The following is a 19,869-nucleotide window of genomic DNA, read 5'->3' as shown; positions in this document are numbered from 1 at the left end:
CATCTAAGGACATTTGTATTAGAGAAAATCGCGAAAAATCGCCGCCGTGGGAACTTCGAATTAATCGAATTCCTCACAGGATCGACGAACATTCGCTGAAGCTTCGACGTCCATCCGGCCGCTCCCCACTGTAAATTTTTAAAATTTCGTTAGTGTGATTACGGTTTAGTGAGAAAATAGCTCAAGGTCAAATTGTTATTGCAAGATTTGACGTTTCCGACTCGTAAACCCTCGGTACATCATATTTCTTTTGACAGTACTTGGACGACAAATCGATTCTTGAATTTCTGTCGATCGAATCGACCAACTCTTCAGACTCCTCGATGGCGTTCATTTGCAACTACAAAAGATGGAACAAAAGCAGCGAGTTCGTTGTTCAAAGATCGCGGCGGGTGGGTGGGGGGACAGGTGTTTTTGATCGATCAACATGCACCTCGCGGCGCCGGCAGATGGACGCTTGGCGCCACGTCAATGACGTCATTGTCGTTGTTGATGTTACTTACAGTCAGCGCACCTGTCAATGCCGCCACGAACATTTGGTTATCGTCGGGTTTATGCTTTTATTTGTTTGAGGTTGTTTTTGGGATTTTGGGAGTGTGCGTTAGTCGAGCTGAGCAACAGGCGCTCCAAGGAATAATTTCAAATCGACGAAATACGTCGTCGGGGAGAAGTTGGCGTTGTTGGTGTTCCTTGTAGATGGTCTGCAGAATCAGCCTATCTCGCTAATATCTTGACATTTTTTGTATTTACTTTCCTTAACAGTTTTACTTATCTTGGTGTGTTTTTCTCTAAAACAATAAGCAAGTGCACGGTCATGCAAACGCTTGTAACTAGAATTAAAGATATTGCACATTGTAACCAGAAAATTGAGCATTATTCATTCCGTTGGTAGGGGCGTAAGAACTGAGAATCAATGGGCAACAGTGGTTAAAGTGTGATGATGGTGATGTCCGCTAGAGACGCTTGCGTGTCAGCTGAGAAGTTCATTCCGACGCGACCACTAGATGGCGCAGTGCAGTATTGCACAATACGGCTTTTTTGTGTTGAAACTATATTTCTTGAACTATATAACTCGATCGTAAACAAATGTTTTTTCTTGTTGCAGATTCCTTTCGAAACCCTTCGGAATGGTGTAGACTGGCTTACTGGGAGTTGGCCCAACGGGTGGGCCCACTCTACCCTGTAGAAGCTCCGGCTGTGAATGTTTTCGGTGACGTACCCTATTGCGATGGTCTATCGCTAGAGACCTTAAGTCAACACAACTGCAATGCTCCAGAGTCAGTGCGACATGGACGGTGTAAAATCGGTTTAGGTGTGTATATGTCATTGATTTTGAAAATTTTTCCTCCCAAAAAGGGCCTCTGGAAATTGGAAGGTGCACATGTTTATCGTCAACCCAATTTTCACTCCGAGGAAAAAACACAAACACATTTGTAAATGAATAACATTTTTATCCTGACGAAATTCGACGTTATTGTGTACCTTTCCATTGATGTGACATTTTTTTTTTTTTTTTTGACTTGAGAGGTGTGTTTTTGGAGAACTGTATATTCTCATGATGTGATACTGTGATGAGTAAGTAAACACTCGACATGTTATCAAGCAGATAAAACTAGATTTTTATCTAAATCTTAGTTAATATTGGTGAATTGAAAATATACAGTATTCACTATACCAGTAGTAGTTAAAGATACAATAAAATGCTTTGTTCGCGGAAGCGCACACGATATAGATTTCATTTGTCAAGTGCAGAAGATTTATTAGTGTTTATTGAAACGATAAGTTGTCATCAAGAAAACAATTCCAAAAATTAAAAACTTATATGTATATTTAAAAGTACCGGGACTATTAATGATGAAAGCAAATTTTTGTGTTGGCAATTCTGAATTATTATATAATATACAGGGTGGTTCGTTTATTTGATACAACCCCTGTAACTTTTTTGTGCTTAAACATAAACGTGTAGTGCTTTGAGCAAATTTGTGTCATTTTGAAAGATCTATGTTATGACAACCTCACATTTTTATTATCACTTCCGGTCGAACCGAAAATGACGTCAACTTGATTTTTTTATGGAATACTAGGTATATTTTTTCATAAATGGAAAGACTAATTTTTTCTAAAAAATCAAGCAACCAATAAAATCAATACTTAAAAAGTTATTCAATAAAATATACGAAAAATTCATATTTATTGATGAGAATCTAGTAGCTTGAAAAATTGTTGTCATGTCATTTATTCACATAAGTGATCTTTTAAAAGGATACAAGAACTATAGTCTTTGCCATTTCTATTGAAACACCACTTGTTGATCGTAAATTTGGCAACGTTCATATTCACACAATTTTCTAACGAAAAGCCGTTGTCAATCAATCGAAAACTGTTAGCAATTGCTAAATTTTAGGGAAAATCAACAGGTGGTGTTTCAATAGAAATGGCAAAGACTATATACGTTTATCTTTAAAAGTAAAAATGTTACAGGGGTTGTATCAAATAAAAGTAACACGTGATATAAAGAAGTGCACTTCAGGGATGAGGGAACTTCTGTTAAAATAATCTTTGACCAATTTTTTTTCACTTGCACAAGTAAACATTGCGGGCACTTGTAATAAAATTTGCCCTTTTTTACAGTAAACCGTAATTACGCTCACGAAACTCTAAAAGGGATAAATTTCATCTTGAATCTACACCAAAAAATTAACCATGATCCAGTTGTCCTTAATAAAAATAAAAACTGTATTAGATGGGATTAGATAAATAACTTTGATTACATTTATAATAAAGTACAAATTAGATTGTTGATAATACTGAAAATGACTCCTGTCATCTTTGGGGCACTAACGGAACTAAACATATTTTTGTATGATACGAAGAAACTCTAATGGTCAGTATTTCGCGTGTTGGTTGAGCTTTCATCATCGTTAACCCTACCTCCTCGCTCGTCGATCCTATTTAAGTGCATTTTTTCATTGCAGGTGTTACGCTGTCTCACGAGGGCGGCTCCGTGTGGGTGTACAACCGCTCGGACAACCCCATCTTCGTAAATTCCCTAACTCTGGACTCTGCCGATTCTCCCTTACCTACTCGAGTACCTGCCGAGCAATGCCTGTGCGTGTATGACCCAAAGAAGGCGGCTCATCGAACCTGCGGCTGGGATTTCACGACCCCCTTCGGCCCCGTCGATCCGAACTCCATACGGATCAGCTTCGCCAAGGGCTGGGGTCCGTGCTACAAGCGCCAGGAGATCACCTCCTGCCCCTGTTGGCTGGAAATACTTTTGGCACCGTGCAGGTGATCGAGAGACCCCTCGATCGCCCCGACGTGTTGTACAAATGTGGAACTAAATTGTGATCCAGTCGACTTCCGTTGTCGTCGCTACCTTGAGAAGGCTGAATTTTTAATACAGGAGCGGTGCTGTGGTGTTTCCGTCCTACTCTTCTTCTTTTTTCGAAACACAAAAAATTCCTGCCTTAGCGAAAGATGATGGCGTGCAAGCCTGGCCACAGGGTAAAATGGAAGCCAACGTGTGCGGTTATATGTATATCTGAACTACCTATGGACTTTAACAAATTTACACGAAACGAAGGATCCATATTGAAGATATTTTTTATACGGTTTTCTGTTTGTTAATTATTTTTGTTTTTTTATGCCATTGCGACTTTCGGAAGAATTCGAGATTCTAACTGGCTGTCGCAAACAAGTGTCTGTCAAAGATGCGTCATATAGTACATATAAAGATTTTGTGGACTTACCTTTGCCGACGATACGAAAAGCTTCTTTTAAATTGTCTTCAGTTAGAACAGAGTTGTGGAGTTGAAGGTGAACGGACTTTAGAGACTTGAATTCTTTTGACAGTTAATGCAAAAAACAGAGCGTTTAAGTGCTATAGAGGCTTTAATATTGAGAGGGGTGACTTTAATGTTTGCGTACTCTCAGTGTTAAGAGCGTTATAGACCGAGAAAGTTGTATTAAAGTCGAGGAACTTGTGAGAGTAGAAGTACTGATGTGACGTAATTTAGATATTTATCAGAAAAGGCCTTATATACATCGTCGCAACGATGAACATTATTAAGGTTTAAAATTTAATTTGAGGCTTGCGAATCTTGGGAGGTTTAGGGCCTCAAGTAGTGGGGGACCATCCGTAAACTTTAATGATTTCAGGTTATTTAATAATAAATAATTAAAAGCATTTTTATTTTTGTATATGGTCGAGTGTTTTCCAGTCCATTTGTTTGATTAATTTCTGTGTAAACAGTTCATCCTTTGCTTTCCTGTACTTATTTTATTGATTGTGAACGCAATTGGTAATAATTGGTATTCTGCATTTTGTCCCGCCCTTTTCAATATGTATATTTTGTATTAACCAGAAAGGGTCTTCATTATTTGATCGATTGTCTTTATGGAAATCTTACTAGTCATTTAAAATACGGAATTCCGCGCGCCTAGAGTGTAGGTCATGCCTGTTCATAATGTAAAATATGTTCAAAATTGTAAAGTAATATGTATATGTTCAGAATTTATATAAAGTGTTTAAAAATTTGTAAATGATAGCAGTGCCTTCATAGCAATCATATTATGAAATCTACATAAGTACTGTACTTTCTGCGTTATGTAGGAAATATTCATTGGTTTTATTTATTTATTAAATTTTTAAATTATACATTTTTGTATATCAAAATAAATTTATTTATAAAACCATTAAACATTGTGTAATTATTTTACATTCCTTAACCCACAGAATGAACGAACGTGAAATTTGGAAATTGAAGATACAAATTATTTTTGCTGTTTTCACGCTGGCGTTTCTCCCATCCGCCTAATTGTCCTACTATGTCGTAATTCAACCTTTCTGGGCCAGGCAGTAATCTATAGCTGCGTGATAGTTCGACAATGCTGTATTTTTCAGTATAACATCTATTATATACCTTCTGTGTGTTACGTGTTGGTCCGTAATTGGGACTAGTGCCTGCTTATTGCCTAACTTACTGACTAATAATAATAATAAAAGCTTCATCCTTACATCAAGATATAGTCTAAAATGTATACCTTATTGCTAATGGTCAACATAAATATTTGCCTCGGCAATTAAATTTTTAACTTAAAAGATAGGCAACTAACAATACTGCTACGTATAATCGCTCATATACATGGAGGGAAAATTATTCCTCCATGCTCAAATACCATAACATAAATTTGCAGAATCAACTTTTTCTAACAATTTATCTTATTAGAAACTAGATTTGTAATTTGAAAAACTGCAGAGAAGACGCTCCTCCCGTTTAGGTTAAATCACATAATTATTGACTATCAACTTGAGCTACATTATTGAAATACATATTGACTTCCATTTTATTATCAACAAAATAGAATACATAGAAACATAACAAACCCCAGTTTAATCTATAATAATACACTCGGGGCCTTCAAAATCAATACAAATAACACTATCTTCTTGTTCATCAGACGAACTTGATGTATCAAAAGTAAACTTTGGCAAGGACGAAGTGGACGCTAACGCAAGTGGAGTATTTGAGGGTACACTCCATTTTTTGTTTTCAGAACTGACGTTAATTTGATTTGTTTCTTCATCTAAATTTAAACCACTTTCATCTGAACTCGAGTCATCACGTGTGGGTGACAACATTAATGTCAATTTTGGATATTCCTTTTGTTTATTCATTTTCTTTTTTCTGGTAGCATATTTCCTCGTAATATCTATTTTATTGAAATATTTATAAAAGTTCTCCACTGTCTCCAAGGACAAATTATAACGCGGATAGTGTAATTCATGGATAATTTTTTTTCTGAAATGTTGCTTCATCGATTGCCACGTTCGTCCCACAATTGTTTCTTTTTCCATATTTTTCCACAATCTATCTCCTTTTATCATGTGGAAAGCATCATGCTCAATGATGTACTCGACTATCTTTTTTTGTTCTTCAGGGGTATATGGTGGGTTATACACCGCCATTTTTCTTCTATATCCTTTATTTTGTTATCTAGAATGAATACAAAAAACACCCTTCATACGTGCGCGATTGGAACAAAAATTTATTTGAAATATTTAAACTCCATTTCTCATAAGGTATCAGTTAACATGCATAGAAAACACAATTAATACGTTCACGATTGGAAGAAAAAGTTACCTACTTTGAAATAAAATTAATTCGTAAGCAGGACTCGAAAAAATCAAAATAACGCTGTTAACAACTACATATTTGAAAACTTATGTTCAACACGTAGAAGATTTAAACTTTGTTTAGTTGTTTGACAGATTTGACAACACAAAGTTTGACAGTGAATTGCGACATTTGAGAGCACCGTTGCCGAACTTGCATTTTTCACAAAAAATCTAAATAATATTATTTTTTGTAAATAATTTATTACATCACTGGGCGGCAAGAGGAATTGGAAGTGGATGCTAGTAATAGTACCGATTACCACTGAGCATTGCAAGTTCTCTTATTCTACGCCATCTATTAGGGAATTCCAGAGCGTTGTGGCAACGCTGTTTGCCTTCCAAATACTTGTACTTGTTAGGTAATCAGATTAATTATATTGAAAATGTATTTAGATCATTACGTATTGCAATGTGTTATATATATATATATATATATATATACATTTTTTTTTTCAGAATATCTGGGTTTTATTAAAAAATAACTGAAATTAGAATTAAATTTAATAAATAGAAATTTGGTACTGACTTTTAAACTACGCGCTTGCTTGTTACTTGGCCACTGCGACGCCAGGTGACTCTACTTTTTGTGTTTCTTGAAATTTATAGGGACTTTACATTTCTAATAGTTGTCAGCTGTGATAGAATTTTAAGCTGTGATTTTAAGTGTTCTATGGGTATTATCTCTGGTATAGGCGTGATATTATAGGTTAACTTACTTCATTTCCATAATGATCAACAAGGGATGTTTTGGGATCATTTAAATTCAGAGATTTATTACTACACAAAATGTCAATACACTGGATAAACATCACTCCCAGGTAAAAATATCAAACAAAGTAAACAAAAAAAAAAGTTATTTATTGTAGGCTGCAACAGGGTGTAGCTTTAATCAATTCCTTAAACCAAAGTAGATTTACTCTTCTTATAAAACGTATCATCCAGTCGGAAAACGAAATTTTTACAGAGGCTGAATTGACGAAGCTTTCAGAATCATTAAAACTGGATAGTGCAAACTTACAATTGTTGCTGCAGAGTATTGTTCACATTTTCAAACAATCTCTGAAAATAATCCTGAAACCCACAGCTTTACAAGAACAGTTAATTGAAAAACTCAAGTTCACTGAAGAGAAGGCGGATGATTTTGTGAGGTTATGGACAGAAGAAACAAAGAGAAATTTTGATGTGGAAAATTCTAAGAATTTAGATAACGTTTCGTGGGAGCTGAATGTCGAAAGTGCTTGTTCTTTTTATAATAAGGAACAACATATTAACGCCAGGTTGCAAATGAGTCTGTTAAGTGTGGATGGTGAAGACAAGGAACATGTGACATTGGAGTTGGATGAAAATGAATTAGAAAATTTGTATGCCACATTAGAGAAAATTCAAAATAAGTTGGATAGCATTTAACATGTATTTTATTAATCCAGCTATCCATATAAGGATAGAGGAATTTTGTTGTATGGTCATACTACTGCCTATAATGTGTATAATATTAAATAGTTTACACCACATGAAATGGGTCACATTGGTTGCGTCAAAAATTGTCGGGCTGAAAGTAGATCGCACACGGGTGAGGCGAGAAATACGGGTTGCATAACTATGTGGTGGGGCTGCCAACGGTTTCTAGAATAGTCGATTGTAGTCAACGCCTGCAAGACTATTGAATAATAATAAAAAGGTCGAGTGCATTTTAAGCGCATACAAATCCAAAAGCAAGAAGTGACTTCATGGTTCAACTGTAGAATTCTGTACTGAAAGAAAATCATGAAGTATAGTTTTCCCAGTTAGATATTTTTTAGATTCATATTTTTCTTTCAATCGAAAACAAGAAGTAGTTGATTTTCATCAGTTTGAATGTTTTTAATCATAGGATTTGTACCCAAAGTTTTAGACTTCCTTTTTAGTCATAAAATTATTAAGAGATTTCAGTCCGCATGGACGTGACTAGATATTGCTCTACTCTTTGAAGGACCTATTTTTGTATTATATTTGATTATAATGGTCCATGGTTACGAACTACGTTGAACTTAAATTGTCTCAGATTGGAATATGGATGGATTAGCTTTTGCAAATTGACCTAAGTCTGGGTTCAAATCCATATCCAAAGACAGTATATTGGTGTTTTGACCTAAATTGTCTCCCCTCCGGATAGACTAATTAACATTAATTCAAAATCATTCGAAATTTAACAGTCACAATAGAATATCAATAAGATAGGCAATGAATGATACTAAACTGATGAACTAAAATTAATAGAATTCAAAATAATATTTCTTCATTTTTGACTGAAGTAAAAATTACGGACAATCTATTTTCTCTTCTGTTAAGTGTGAAATATATAAATACTTTTATAGCTCTTTAATAGCAAAACTAAACAAATTAATAAATTTTAATCTTGCTGTAGCTTCAAATTGTCTTCCTCATTCTTACAAAATTATTTTGCAGTTAACTCAAAATTTCAAGTTTTTCTTTTAGTTACGTAATTGCAAATTATAGGTATTCGAACTTCAAAAAATGTGTGCAATATTTTCGAATATTAAGATGCAACATTATTTTTAGAAACATGGTTACTAGGTATACATTTTAAAAATTGTTAAAACTCAAATTATCTATATTATGAAGCTATTATGTATAGTTTTCTGCATGTTACTGTTTGGTAATGAAATATTTGCCTTCTTTTAAAAACACTTTTCTACTGTAATGTTTTCATTTTAGTTTTTAAGGTGATGATGAAGAAAAAAATTGATCAAATACGCAACACGTTAAAAAATATAAACTTATGTTTTTCTGAAAATGTACAAAAAGGCGCCTCTAGAGTGGAGTTTAAAAAAAAACTGTTTATTTTTGGTTTTTTGAAGGTCGGTTTCATCGCAACTAAATCGCACAATAAAATTCGACTTCATCAATGTCGATTTAAACCATATGATGGTACAAATGCGGTTTTAGTGCTTGTTTTGGAAAAATAAGAAAATCATTTATGACGTCGTACAAATGAACTGGAAAATTTTAGCATAAAAGCCTTCTTCGCGGTATCGCAGTACAATACGAATTTTCAATTTGCCAAACTTCGTACCATGTCACAACAGACGTCAGTCTTAATAATCTTCTTTCTTCAAACAACCATTCACTTTATCAATAACATTATTTGCCGCTTCCACACCGACCGGTAGCATCTAATTTACAACTAATTTGCCTGTTGTATTTTAACTGCATAATGACCCTTATTGTGCAGAATAACAGTGATAACTCTCACCATCTCATTCTTAGTCTAGGCATTCATTGTGATAATCAAGTGCAGATTTAGGAATACTAAAACAGTTCTATCGATTCAGTTGTGTTCCAAGAGTACCTACCTAACTTATGTGTTGGCGTTTTGACGTTTTTGTTCCAATCGTGATAGGTAAGAATGTTTAGAGTAATATTTAGAATAGAAAAAAAAAATACACCGAGATAAGTTAAAACATTGTTTTTATTTTTTTGTAGTAAAATTGCGCAACCAAAACTCACGTGTTTCTTTGTTTAAAATAACATAAAATAGAAATAATACAAAACCCTGTAAGGTAGCGGTTATACAAAATATATAGAAAAGAACAATTTTTAAAGTCGACTGTTTTAACAGTTCGGCTAAGAGCCCGAAAACCCAAGGAAGGCCTAACACTGAGAAAAGCAGTAATGCTAGGAACAATCGCAGCTTAAATAAATTGTTCTTGCAACAAGAACTACTTTTATTGGAATGTGAAATATTATACATTACCAAACAAAAGACAGTTATATTTGCAATCATGATTAAACATATAGGGATTAAAACGGTTGCATATAACCACATGCCACGGGGATAACATAATTCGTAAGAACTAGAAACGTAACTTTCTGTATTTATCAAACCTACAACAGAAACAAATGCTAGAGGTATGCCCCATCCTACGATTACAGATTTTAAAATTAGGTTCTTAGGAATTGCACCAATAACCCTAACAAAGCGATAATACTGTAACCAAGCGTAAATCAGCATCCAAGAAAATTTACTCAGAATGACATAATGAAGAATCATTCCGACAATTTTGCAAAAATGTTGTGTCGATTTCAAAGTTTTGATCTCGGATAAATGGATGCAGATTATTTCCAGTAGTATCGCTATGGATAAATTCAGAAGAACTTTAGTTCCGATTTTTTTTCGCCATGCTTCATAAAAAAAAGCTGTTAAGAATATACCTATAATACCAATTCCCGAGAACACGCATCCTATTATTGTCAAAATCTCCAAAATGTACTCGTTCATATCCTCGAGAATTTCCTTTTGAACTTCGTCGTCACCATCAGGAATAATTTTTTTGTCGCTCATCACCAACAACGCAAAATGTGTTAAGTGAATGAACGAGCACTCGTGTAAATCGTCAGTATGATTTTGGACGTAGTTGCTTCCCAACACTGACCAAGTTCCTTTTTTCCATTGGGTTCTCTTACCGTTGTCCCAGAAACCACACATATTGGAATGGGTGTGGTTTTTTGATTTAAACAAGATCGGAATTGGGCTTTTCAGGTAAGTACCGTATCCTGGAATTGACACGCTTACGACAAAGCTTCCAGAGTGGAAACGATCATCAACGAAGAAATTATCATTATAAAAAACTACGGTCATGAGGACCACGTCCGTAATGTTGCTGTCGGTTTCGTTTAAAATTTGCTCGAGAATCACTTCAGGAACATAAAGTGCTAGTTCCAGATTTTCTTTATTTGCGTCGTCGAAAGATTTTCCGCGTTGGAAATCTTCCACGTGGTTTTTGTAAACTAGTAATCCCGAAATGTTACTCTGGAAAGGGTTAGTTAGATGGACTATGAGATTATCTTTCCGAGTACAATACACCAAATCTGGATAGGAAGTGAGATTGGTAACTATACTTTCGATTATGTCTAAAGTAGTGTCGGCTAAATTTAACACGTTTTGGGATTTTTTCAACGTTCTGTCGTCGGTGAGCATTAGCTTATTTACAAAATCCAGTGCGTAGTTGTTGTCCGGGAATTTTTCCAAAATAATGTCTAAGTAGTAAATATCCAAAACCGTTAGATTTGCGTGTCTCACAATATTCCAAACAGCTTCTACAGACGTGTCGAGAGACGTGGCCATATCCCTCAATTTTACGGTGATGGCAGAAATTGGAGGGTCGTCAATACAGCGTCCAGTTACGTTGGACCAATATGCCCCATGCAGAAAACTTCCCTGACACTGTCTAATAATAGGAGTACCATCGTTCACCAAACAAAACTGTTTCGGCACTACCGCATTATGTATTTTCGCCAAAGGCCATTCCAACTCTAAATGACCGAGCCGTGTCCTTTCAGGCAAACAAAATTCGCTACTTCTGAACTCTATACATGTTATACCCTCATATCTAAGTTTTTCTACGTTTGTTAATAATTTGTAGTACTCGGTCGCAATATCCCAGTGTTTTCCAGTACTTACATGAACTAAAATATCTGCAATGTCGTTGTAAATGTCAAACTTGAACATTTCCATGACTCTTATTTCAGCATTGAACTCCCTAAAACTTTCTTTCAGTTTCTTTTTCGTCAAATATTTGAAAAAATCGTCCAAATCGCAAGGCGAAAATTTGCAGATGTTATCGATAATAAGCCTCAAGGCGTACTCATTTCCTCTCTTTTTTTTATAAGCTATGACCGTCTCAGATTTGAGAAAAAAGTCATTTCGCGTGAAAGCTTCACACCAATATTCTCCCATATACTTCTCCATTTCGACCGCATACACAAGTAACGTATTTGGAAAGCTGGGATCAGAGTCTGAATGGTTAAAAATTAAAACCATATCAAGTCTCTTCTTCAAACTAGTTTTCGCAGCATTCGTGAAACAAAAAAATTTAACTTGGTCTCCGTCTTGATGAATACCTTGAGGCGAATAAACGACTAAATATAATTCGTGCTTCTTTTCTTCGAACGATAGTACTAATTTTGGTGCCACTGTTTCGATGGAAGTTTCACATATGGTACAATTTGTAGAAAAATTCCCATACACCCAAACACTCGCATTCACGTAAGGATGCATACCAAATAAAGAGGAAAAATTGGGCCTACTCTTATCTAAGCGACACATTTCGTTACCTGCTAGGGACTGTATGATTTTTTTGTCGTTAGGATTTTGAATAGTCGCTATATTCTGACAATTCTGGGACTTACAGTAACATCTGGAGTTGGTGCTTGAAATTTTGCATTCTGCTGAACATGTGAGAACAGTGTTATTATAATTTATCTGTCTAAGTACCGGAGACAAAGAACTATGCTGATAATTCTTGTGTTCATCTCGATTGATTTCTTCCAAAACGTCGGTATTGGTACCGTTGGAAATCTTTTGGCAAAGTGGAGTTCTAATAGGTTTCCAAGAACCATCGACGCAAACTCTCGTAATTAACTCAAACGTGCTGTCAAAACATGGCGGTTTCGAGACGACTATTTGATGTTGGATATTGTCGGACATCCACAGGGCCTTTTCGTTGGTACCAGGTATCGATGAGTACTCGGACGGACATTTCTGAATATTTGAAGCTAATTTCTGCACAAATAACAGCAAAGCGACTTACCTCAGAAGCGGTTAGTGAAATTAGAAGTAGCAGTAGTATGTTAACGAGTTTTTTCTGCTTACTTATATAAAGAAAAACGTAAATTACTCGCAACATTCTGCCGTCGTTACAATCTCTGTACTAATAACACGCGAATTTATTATTTCGGTTCTTAAGAACATGGTCAATAAAAAGATAACGTACAATTTAAACAGACCTAGTCACAAAACAATAATTACTAAACGCTATTTACTTTATTAATCGATTATAAATCTGACCAGAATATTTATTGTTTGTTTGCAGATTTTTCAAAAAATGTTGTCTTTCTTTAAGGCTTTTACCTTGCTAATATTTCTGGTCACGGTAAGTCCAAATCCCTCAAGTACCAAAATAACAACGAAGCTTTAGGTAGAAGCTCGTACTAGGCGAAGTATCGACCTCATAGCAGCACACAGCCTCGTCGCCGACTCCAGACTTCCGCGCGAAATCAGCCCGAACAGCTACAACCTCGAAATCGCGCCTCAGCTCAACGAAGGTACTTTCAATGGTAGAATACGCATCAACGTTACCTGGCAAGAACCCACAGACAAGATTACGCTCCATGCATACGAAAATCTGGACATATTTAAAATCATCGTCACACAGTTTGTGCCAGATGATGAAACGTAAGTAAACAAGAGATAGTGAGTTGGAGGGATTAACTCTGTCGTAGCGAAAAGGCGTCACCGAAATCTTTACTGCCAACTCAAATCAGAGTCTTGAAAACCCAAAGAGACCCGAAGACCCCTTTGTACGTCATTCATTTGGAAAAAGTTGCGAATAGAGGAACGCAGTGCGAGATCGATCTCACGTACAAAGGGCGGATGTTTAACGATACCAGCGAAGGGTTGTTCAGAAGTAGCTACGTGGATCCTCAAACCAAAACCCAGAAATGGTTTGCGGCAACACATTTGCGGCCGAATTTGGCAAGAAAGGTTTTTCCGTGCTTCGACGAACCAGAGTACAAAGTGCCGTTTGTCATTAACGTGGCGAGGCATAAGAATATGACAGCGCTGTCCAATATGCCCGTGGAGGCCACAAAACCCATGTAGATGTTTTCTTGAAACGGTGGTCACAAAGTAACGGCGGTCTTTGTTTTAGGGAAGAAAAACCAGACTGGGTTTGGGATAGGTTCCAACAAACACCTCCCATGTCTACGTTTTCGGTGGGCATAGTGATTTCGGAGTTCGATTACGATTCAAGCAACTTTGATACGGAATACCAGAAGCCTGGGACGACTCTACATTCCAAAGTAAGAGTTTGGGCACGACCTGACTTTATCAGTGCTCTGAAAAACGTGACGACCAAAGTGTTCAGAGCGATCAAAATTCTAGAGGAATTTTGGGGTTGTCCTTATCCCCTTCCAAAGTTGGATCTGCTGGCTCTTCCCAACTATCAAGCGACACGTCCTGCCGATAACTGGGGATTACTCCTCTTCAAGTAATTTATTCCGTGAACTCTTTCTGACCAGTTTTGTAATGCGGTTTTCGTCTTAGGGAGAGCGAGCTCAGCGGTCGCGGTTCTTGGCATATTTCCCAAGAATTAGCGTACCAGTGGCTGGGAGCGTTAGCAACTCCATTTTGGTGGAGCGATGCCCACATTAACAATGCCTTAGCCAGATACGTCACTGCATACACGACAGTTAAGGTACCATTTTTCCCACATCAGAACAAAATACACGACTAAATATATCGAAATCGAAATTAGGTTTTTTCTTTCGATTTTAAACTCTATTTATAAGTAACGAGAGCTCTAGACAAAAACTTTAACTACGCTTCGGTTTTTACCATACAATCAGTTGAATTGTATATGATATACATCTCGTTCAAAACGGATTCCATGCCATTCTTTTTCAGATGGAAACCAACGAATCTTTTAATAACTGGCCCATGACCATGTTGTACTCAATTTACTACGAGTTCAGTAAAAGATATCCACATGGAAAAAGTACTGCTATTAAACAAGATTCCACATCGGCAAAGACCGAGCTCGTTTTCAGAATGCTCAATTATACCCTTGGAGAAAGAACTTTCAAGCAAGGTTTGCAGAATTTTATGAAGGACAGGTAAAAACTCGTAGCGTTCGTATTTTCGCACCGGTCATCGTTTGTTATTCAGGCAATACAAAACCTTCTTCGCTGATGATATTTGGAAGTCGCTAACTGTACAGGCCAAGAAGGATCAAGTCTTAAAGGATGACATAACGGTAAATTCAATTGCAGGCTCATGGATCACCAAGGACAGGCTACCCGTTATTAACGTTACTAGAGATTATGACAAGAAAACTGTCACGATTTCTCAGGTAGAACTATTGCACAAAAACAAACCACATTCGCAGTGTTTTTTCTAGAGGGTGTATCTAAGAGAGCGTCCTCATGATGTCCCCGACCAAGAAAAATTTGTCTGGTGGATACCCATCATTCTCATTCGAGAAGACAAAATGGATTTTACCAACTCAACACCAACAGTCTGGATGCGGAAACAAAGAGAGATCACTTTGACAGATTTACCAAGTGACGACAAGTTTATTATTATAAACCCAGAAGAGATCGGCCCATTTCCCGTCAACTACGACATCCAGAACTGGAACATGTTAGCCCAATATCTCTGTACTGAAAATCGTGTCAAGATCCCAGTTAATACAAGAGCCAAACTCTTACATGACGCTTGGAATTTAGCTTACGCCGGAGATTTAAGTTTTGCTACTGCTTTAAATATGACGCTGTTTCTCAAACACGAAAGGGAGTATCTAGCGTGGGATCCAGTGTTCACTTTAATTGATCACATTGGTAGACACATCGATAGTTCAGATGTTCATAAGAAATTCCAGGTACTTATTATTTACGAGCAAAGGCAAGAAAAATCGAAGACTTCTTTTGTAGACTTATGTCCGATTATTACTGACCCCTTTGTACGAGGAACTAGGTGATGAACCGCAAGATGGAGAATGCGAGGGCAAGAGCCACTTGAGAAGTTCATCTAAAGTGTTCTTATGCCAGGCTGGTTACAAGCCGTGCATCGAAGAAGCACAAACCGCTTTCAAGAAATGGATGGAAAGTGAAAATCCAGATGAGGGGAATCCGTTAGTAATTTTTTTTACTTTCTGAATGTTTTTAATGTTTGGTTTGCAGCGTGTCAAATCAGTACATTTGTCCCGTTTTCAAATGGGGAACTAATGAAGAATGGGAGTTCGGATTACAACGTGTTATTAATTTCCCAGTAAATCGAAAACAGAGCGAACGAACCTATCTTTTAAAAACTCTAGCTGGATGTCCGAATGAAGCTGCGAAGATTGAAAAACTGTTGAATATTACGATTTTGGAACAGAATGGTAACTTTACAGACAATGATGTTTATTTGATTTTCAGTATGTTGACCGGAAGTGCGAATGGGTACACAACGCTTTTCAACTTCTTAAAGAAGAACTGGGACACTATTAAAGTTAGGTACGTACGAATTATTCATTTTCATTTTTTCTATATTTTTCTAATATTTCTTTATAATTCAAATTCCAATACGTCACCGTTTAAACAGATTTACACTTAAAAAGGAACTATTCTTTTCAATACAAGTTTTTTTTTTACCAATAGATTGGATTTTAAACTGTGAACTTTTTTCTGTTTTCTTTTTCCAAGAACAGAGAGATCAAAAGTTGAACTTGTTTACTTATAACACTTGTAATAGTTTCAAGGAATGTGTACATCTCAGGTTAATTGAATTTTTAAATTATATATAAATGATGAACAAGGTTGAATTACACGCATTTCCCTACATTATTTTTTAAATAACTGGGAATTTAGGTTTCAAAATACATTAATTTCCTGGAATTTGATCTAATACGACGATATTGTGAAAAGAATGGAAAAAGTGCGACTTACTTACTAACTAATAAAGGTGCTTAATTTATTGATAACAGGCGACATATTTTATATTTTCAAATGATACAACTACTTTTTTGTGAAATTTAAAATAGTTGTAGTTAGTTATTGTATGATTTAAGTTTCTGCACTAAGACAAACTTGTTTTTGAGGTTGACTTTGATGTGTTTATGATGTTTCCCTGAAATGACGTAGTATCCTGTAATAATTTTTCTCGATCATTAATAATTTCTTCCAATAAATGATTTGTCTTCTAAGAAATTTATACATACATCATTTACTAAGTATTTAAAAAAAACAGTACTTTGAGACCAACTAACTCTCCTCATTTTTCTCAAAACTAGTTTAAAACTGTGGTAATAAATTTTTTATAGTGTGGTATTCATTCTTTATCACTTGCTTATATTTTTCCAGTATATGTGAATAATGTCATGCAAGTATGTATTAGATATACAACGTTGGCCTTTAGATAACACTGACTTTTTAATTTTTTTTCAAGAACATATTCAAAGCACTTTATCGCACTAAGTTCATTATGTATGGGTACATACAAACATGAGTGATTTATTGTAAAACAGTTTAACATAATAATTGCAGGAAATTTAATATTTTTAACACGTGGAAGTATATGCATAAAAATGTCTGAGAAATTATATAAAAAAAAAAAAACTATGGATTAGCAAGTAACAAAATTGACAATAATTGCGTTTTTTTTATCATAACCAAGTGTCGCCTTCTTATCAACCACAATTCCTTCAAGAAATAAAGACAGTTTTGACAATCGCGGAAACAATTCAAACGTAACGTACCAACGAGTCTAATAATTGTTGTAAATATTATGCAACGCAATTTTTATGGTTATCTATAATCAGTTTCCTACAGGTGTCACATTGAATTGTACCTAAATGTTTAGATGCTTGTTACGTAAAAATATGTTTTGTTACAGATAATTAATTATTATGTAAAAAATACGTGTTGTAACAAATAACTCGAAGCTCATCAAATAAAAATGCACCTGCGCGAAAAATCATGTCCATGTACGTAGCAATCAGTTGAATGCTTCCATGTGTTTTTAAATAGTTAAGTGCTTACGTTCATGGTGTTTTAAATGTTTAAAAAATCACACACGTAACTACAAAAACCGATAGGTAAACCAATGCCAGTTATTTCAAGGATGCGAAATCATTGCTGATAAGTTTACTGCATTGTTGTATACGGTATCATAAATATATAGGTTTACAATATGATTTATTATGTAAATAAACTAATTGCTGGTTCGAGTCCTCGTATCAATTTTCAGATCGGAACGTTTTTGATAACAATTTAAACATTTAACTTATTTAACACGACCAAACGAAATCAGACATTCATAAAAATAAATACTTTTAGGTTCGAGGGAAAACTTCATTTATGGAATAGCCTGATAACATCCGCGACTACGGTCTTCAAAACACAAGAGGGCCTAGATATGGTCTCTGAGCTCTACGTCCAACGACAAAGTGAATTCGGAACAGCTGATTTCGTAATCGAAAAAGCCTTAAAGAACATCAAAGAGGAGACAAAGTGGAGCAACGATAACCTTCCCGTTATCGAGCAATGGCTAGACGAATATTTAGAAGTCAACAACGCCACAAAATAATCCATTATATAAAGTTAAATTTGTTTTGAGATAAATATATTTATTGCGTAAAATACAAAATAAAATTCGTGCTATTTCATTAAATCCAGTTCCTTTTAACCAGTGCGAGAACTGTGTCTTTGAGTTTTTTCCGGTGCGCAGGCCCCAAGAGGTCCTTCCGGCTCCAGTCGCTGTCCTGGAAGTCTTCTAAACTATTCTGGACCTTACCTCTTTCGGTGCAAATTGGTTTCAACATAACCAACACGTGGTAGATTTCGGTGGGGGCAATTTCGTCCAGTTCTCGTAGAAATGCGTCGAAAGTGTAATCACTAACGTCCAGATCGAATTCTTTTAATGTCGAAATGAAAGATTCAAAGTACAGCTTTATCAGATCTTCGTAATTGTCGTCGAGAACTTTGTTGATAATACTAGTAAACATGAAAAAAATTACATCTCTGGCAATCGAGCTGTATGTCATGATCTGTAAATCGACCATCTTGTTCTTAACGGGAATACCTTCTTCGTTGGCTAATACCATGGTGTTGGACGTCCAAAAGTCCGAATGAGTAACGCTCCCCCACAGTTCCTCGGGTGGTACTCTGTCGACGTAGGGATTTGCAGCTGCATAGTCCACGACTTTTCGAATTCTTTCTAAGAAGGGTTTCAGTTCTTCGAGCTCCGCGGCACCTTCCATAATGCTGTTGTGAAAAGCCAAACCCACTTCGGGTGGCAGTTGTTCCAAACCTTTGTTCTTGGCGAGACACGGCATCACTTTTTTCTCAAATTCTTCAGGTCTGAGACGCTTTAGTGCAATTGGCACTGCGTGAAAACGCGCCAAATCGTTCAAAATAAGTCTGGCGCCTTCAAGATCAAAACCGACGAGTCTGTCTTCAGTTTTGAACCCCTGAATCTTCAAATTCTCGAAAATGAGAACACCGTCTTCGTCCACTTCGTTCTTGTTGGAGTCCAAACAAACCCTCGCTCCGTAACACTTGGGGAAAAGATTGTCGTACAGACGTTCCTCGGGTACCCCGTACTCCTTCTGAAGTTGTGTCAAAGCCGGAATGGTGACGGTATAAGCGACGACTTCTTTCTTGAACGTGACAGAAATGTCGAAAGCCACCCTCAGCATCTCATTCGCCGGTATCAACTTGGCCACCAGGTTGTACGTTTGTTCTTTGGTGTTCGGTTTTTTGACAGTGACTTGCAGAGAAAGCATGATACTTCCGTAGTGCTCGCCCGGTGCGGTTAGCAGAGTGGTTTTCTGGTCGATGATTTCGATTTCATTTCCTAAAGATTTCGACAAAAGACCGCGCAAATCGTTCACTTTCGATTTAACCATTTTGATTGAATGCTGGTGAGGAACTGTCTAGAGACGCGATAACGGCGGGTACTCAGGGGGCACCACCACGTGACCAATTAATGTGGGAGAGGGCACTTTCAATTAAAACAATTGAAGCATTATTGTTCAATGAGTTTTACGCCTACTCGTAATTTTTAATCAGCGCGTACACAGATCGCCGTTTTCATAACTCTGGACTGTGATATAGTAATGACCCCAAAACTGTTTGGCAGTTGACCAAAA

General features: G+C 36.3%; 5 protein-coding genes and 1 long non-coding RNA gene across 7 annotated transcripts in view; 3 read left to right on the top strand and 3 right to left on the bottom strand.

Moving 5' to 3' along the window:
• LOC135139759 (mothers against decapentaplegic homolog 6) overlaps positions 1-4,703 on the top strand; it is a 31,934-nt gene extending 27,231 nt beyond the window's left edge. For both annotated transcript variants that reach the window (XM_064070090.1, XM_064070088.1), the window contains 2 exons: positions 1,106-1,312; positions 2,976-4,703. In XM_064070090.1, coding sequence (XP_063926160.1) covers positions 1,106-1,312; positions 2,976-3,295 — 527 coding nt within the window. In that variant the 3' untranslated portion in view covers positions 3,296-4,703. The remainder of the gene's footprint in view (positions 1-1,105; positions 1,313-2,975) is intronic.
• Positions 4,704-5,331: 628 nt separating this feature from the next.
• LOC135139773 (uncharacterized) lies at positions 5,332-6,365 on the bottom strand. The gene is made up of 2 exons (XR_010282195.1): positions 6,151-6,365; positions 5,332-5,999 (listed from the first exon to the last, which is right to left on the bottom strand). It is a non-coding gene; the product is annotated as an uncharacterized LOC135139773 (long non-coding RNA).
• A 470-nt stretch (positions 6,366-6,835) lies between these two features.
• LOC135139758 (uncharacterized) lies at positions 6,836-7,697 on the top strand. Its single transcript, XM_064070087.1, has 2 exons — positions 6,836-6,999; positions 7,048-7,697. Exons 1-2 carry the CDS (start codon positions 6,968-6,970, stop codon positions 7,586-7,588), a joined length of 573 nt encoding a protein of 190 aa, XP_063926157.1. The 5' UTR covers positions 6,836-6,967; the 3' UTR covers positions 7,589-7,697.
• A 1,735-nt stretch (positions 7,698-9,432) lies between these two features.
• On the top strand, positions 9,433-18,370 carry LOC135139715 (aminopeptidase N). Its single transcript, XM_064070020.1, has 12 exons — positions 9,433-9,581; positions 13,054-13,113; positions 13,159-13,415; positions 13,463-13,837; positions 13,891-14,229; positions 14,286-14,436; positions 14,646-14,854; positions 14,907-15,090; positions 15,139-15,618; positions 15,671-15,870; positions 15,920-16,234; positions 18,056-18,370. The coding sequence occupies exons 2-12, from the start codon at positions 13,066-13,068 to the stop codon at positions 18,303-18,305; spliced, it is 2,808 nt and encodes a 935-aa protein (XP_063926090.1). The 5' UTR covers positions 9,433-9,581; positions 13,054-13,065; the 3' UTR covers positions 18,306-18,370.
• On the bottom strand, positions 9,833-12,868 carry LOC135139742 (uncharacterized). The gene is made up of 4 exons (XM_064070070.1): positions 12,772-12,868; positions 10,394-12,722; positions 9,936-10,066; positions 9,833-9,856 (listed from the first exon to the last, which is right to left on the bottom strand). The coding sequence occupies exons 1-4, from the start codon at positions 12,865-12,867 to the stop codon at positions 9,833-9,835; spliced, it is 2,580 nt and encodes an 859-aa protein (XP_063926140.1). The 5' UTR covers position 12,868.
• LOC135139716 (uncharacterized) lies at positions 18,325-19,869 on the bottom strand. Its single transcript, XM_064070021.1, has one exon. It carries the CDS (start codon positions 19,624-19,626, stop codon positions 18,385-18,387), a length of 1,242 nt encoding a protein of 413 aa, XP_063926091.1. The 5' UTR covers positions 19,627-19,869; the 3' UTR covers positions 18,325-18,384.

This window comes from Zophobas morio, unplaced genomic scaffold, assembly GCF_036711695.1.
Source record: "Zophobas morio isolate AGI-343-1 ecotype UQ-CSIRO unplaced genomic scaffold, CSIRO_AGI_Zmor_V1 ptg000033l, whole genome shotgun sequence".
Taxonomy (NCBI): domain Eukaryota; kingdom Metazoa; phylum Arthropoda; class Insecta; order Coleoptera; family Tenebrionidae; genus Zophobas; species Zophobas morio.
Note: the sequence above shows the minus strand (reverse complement) of the source record. Positions and strands in the feature narration are given on the sequence as shown.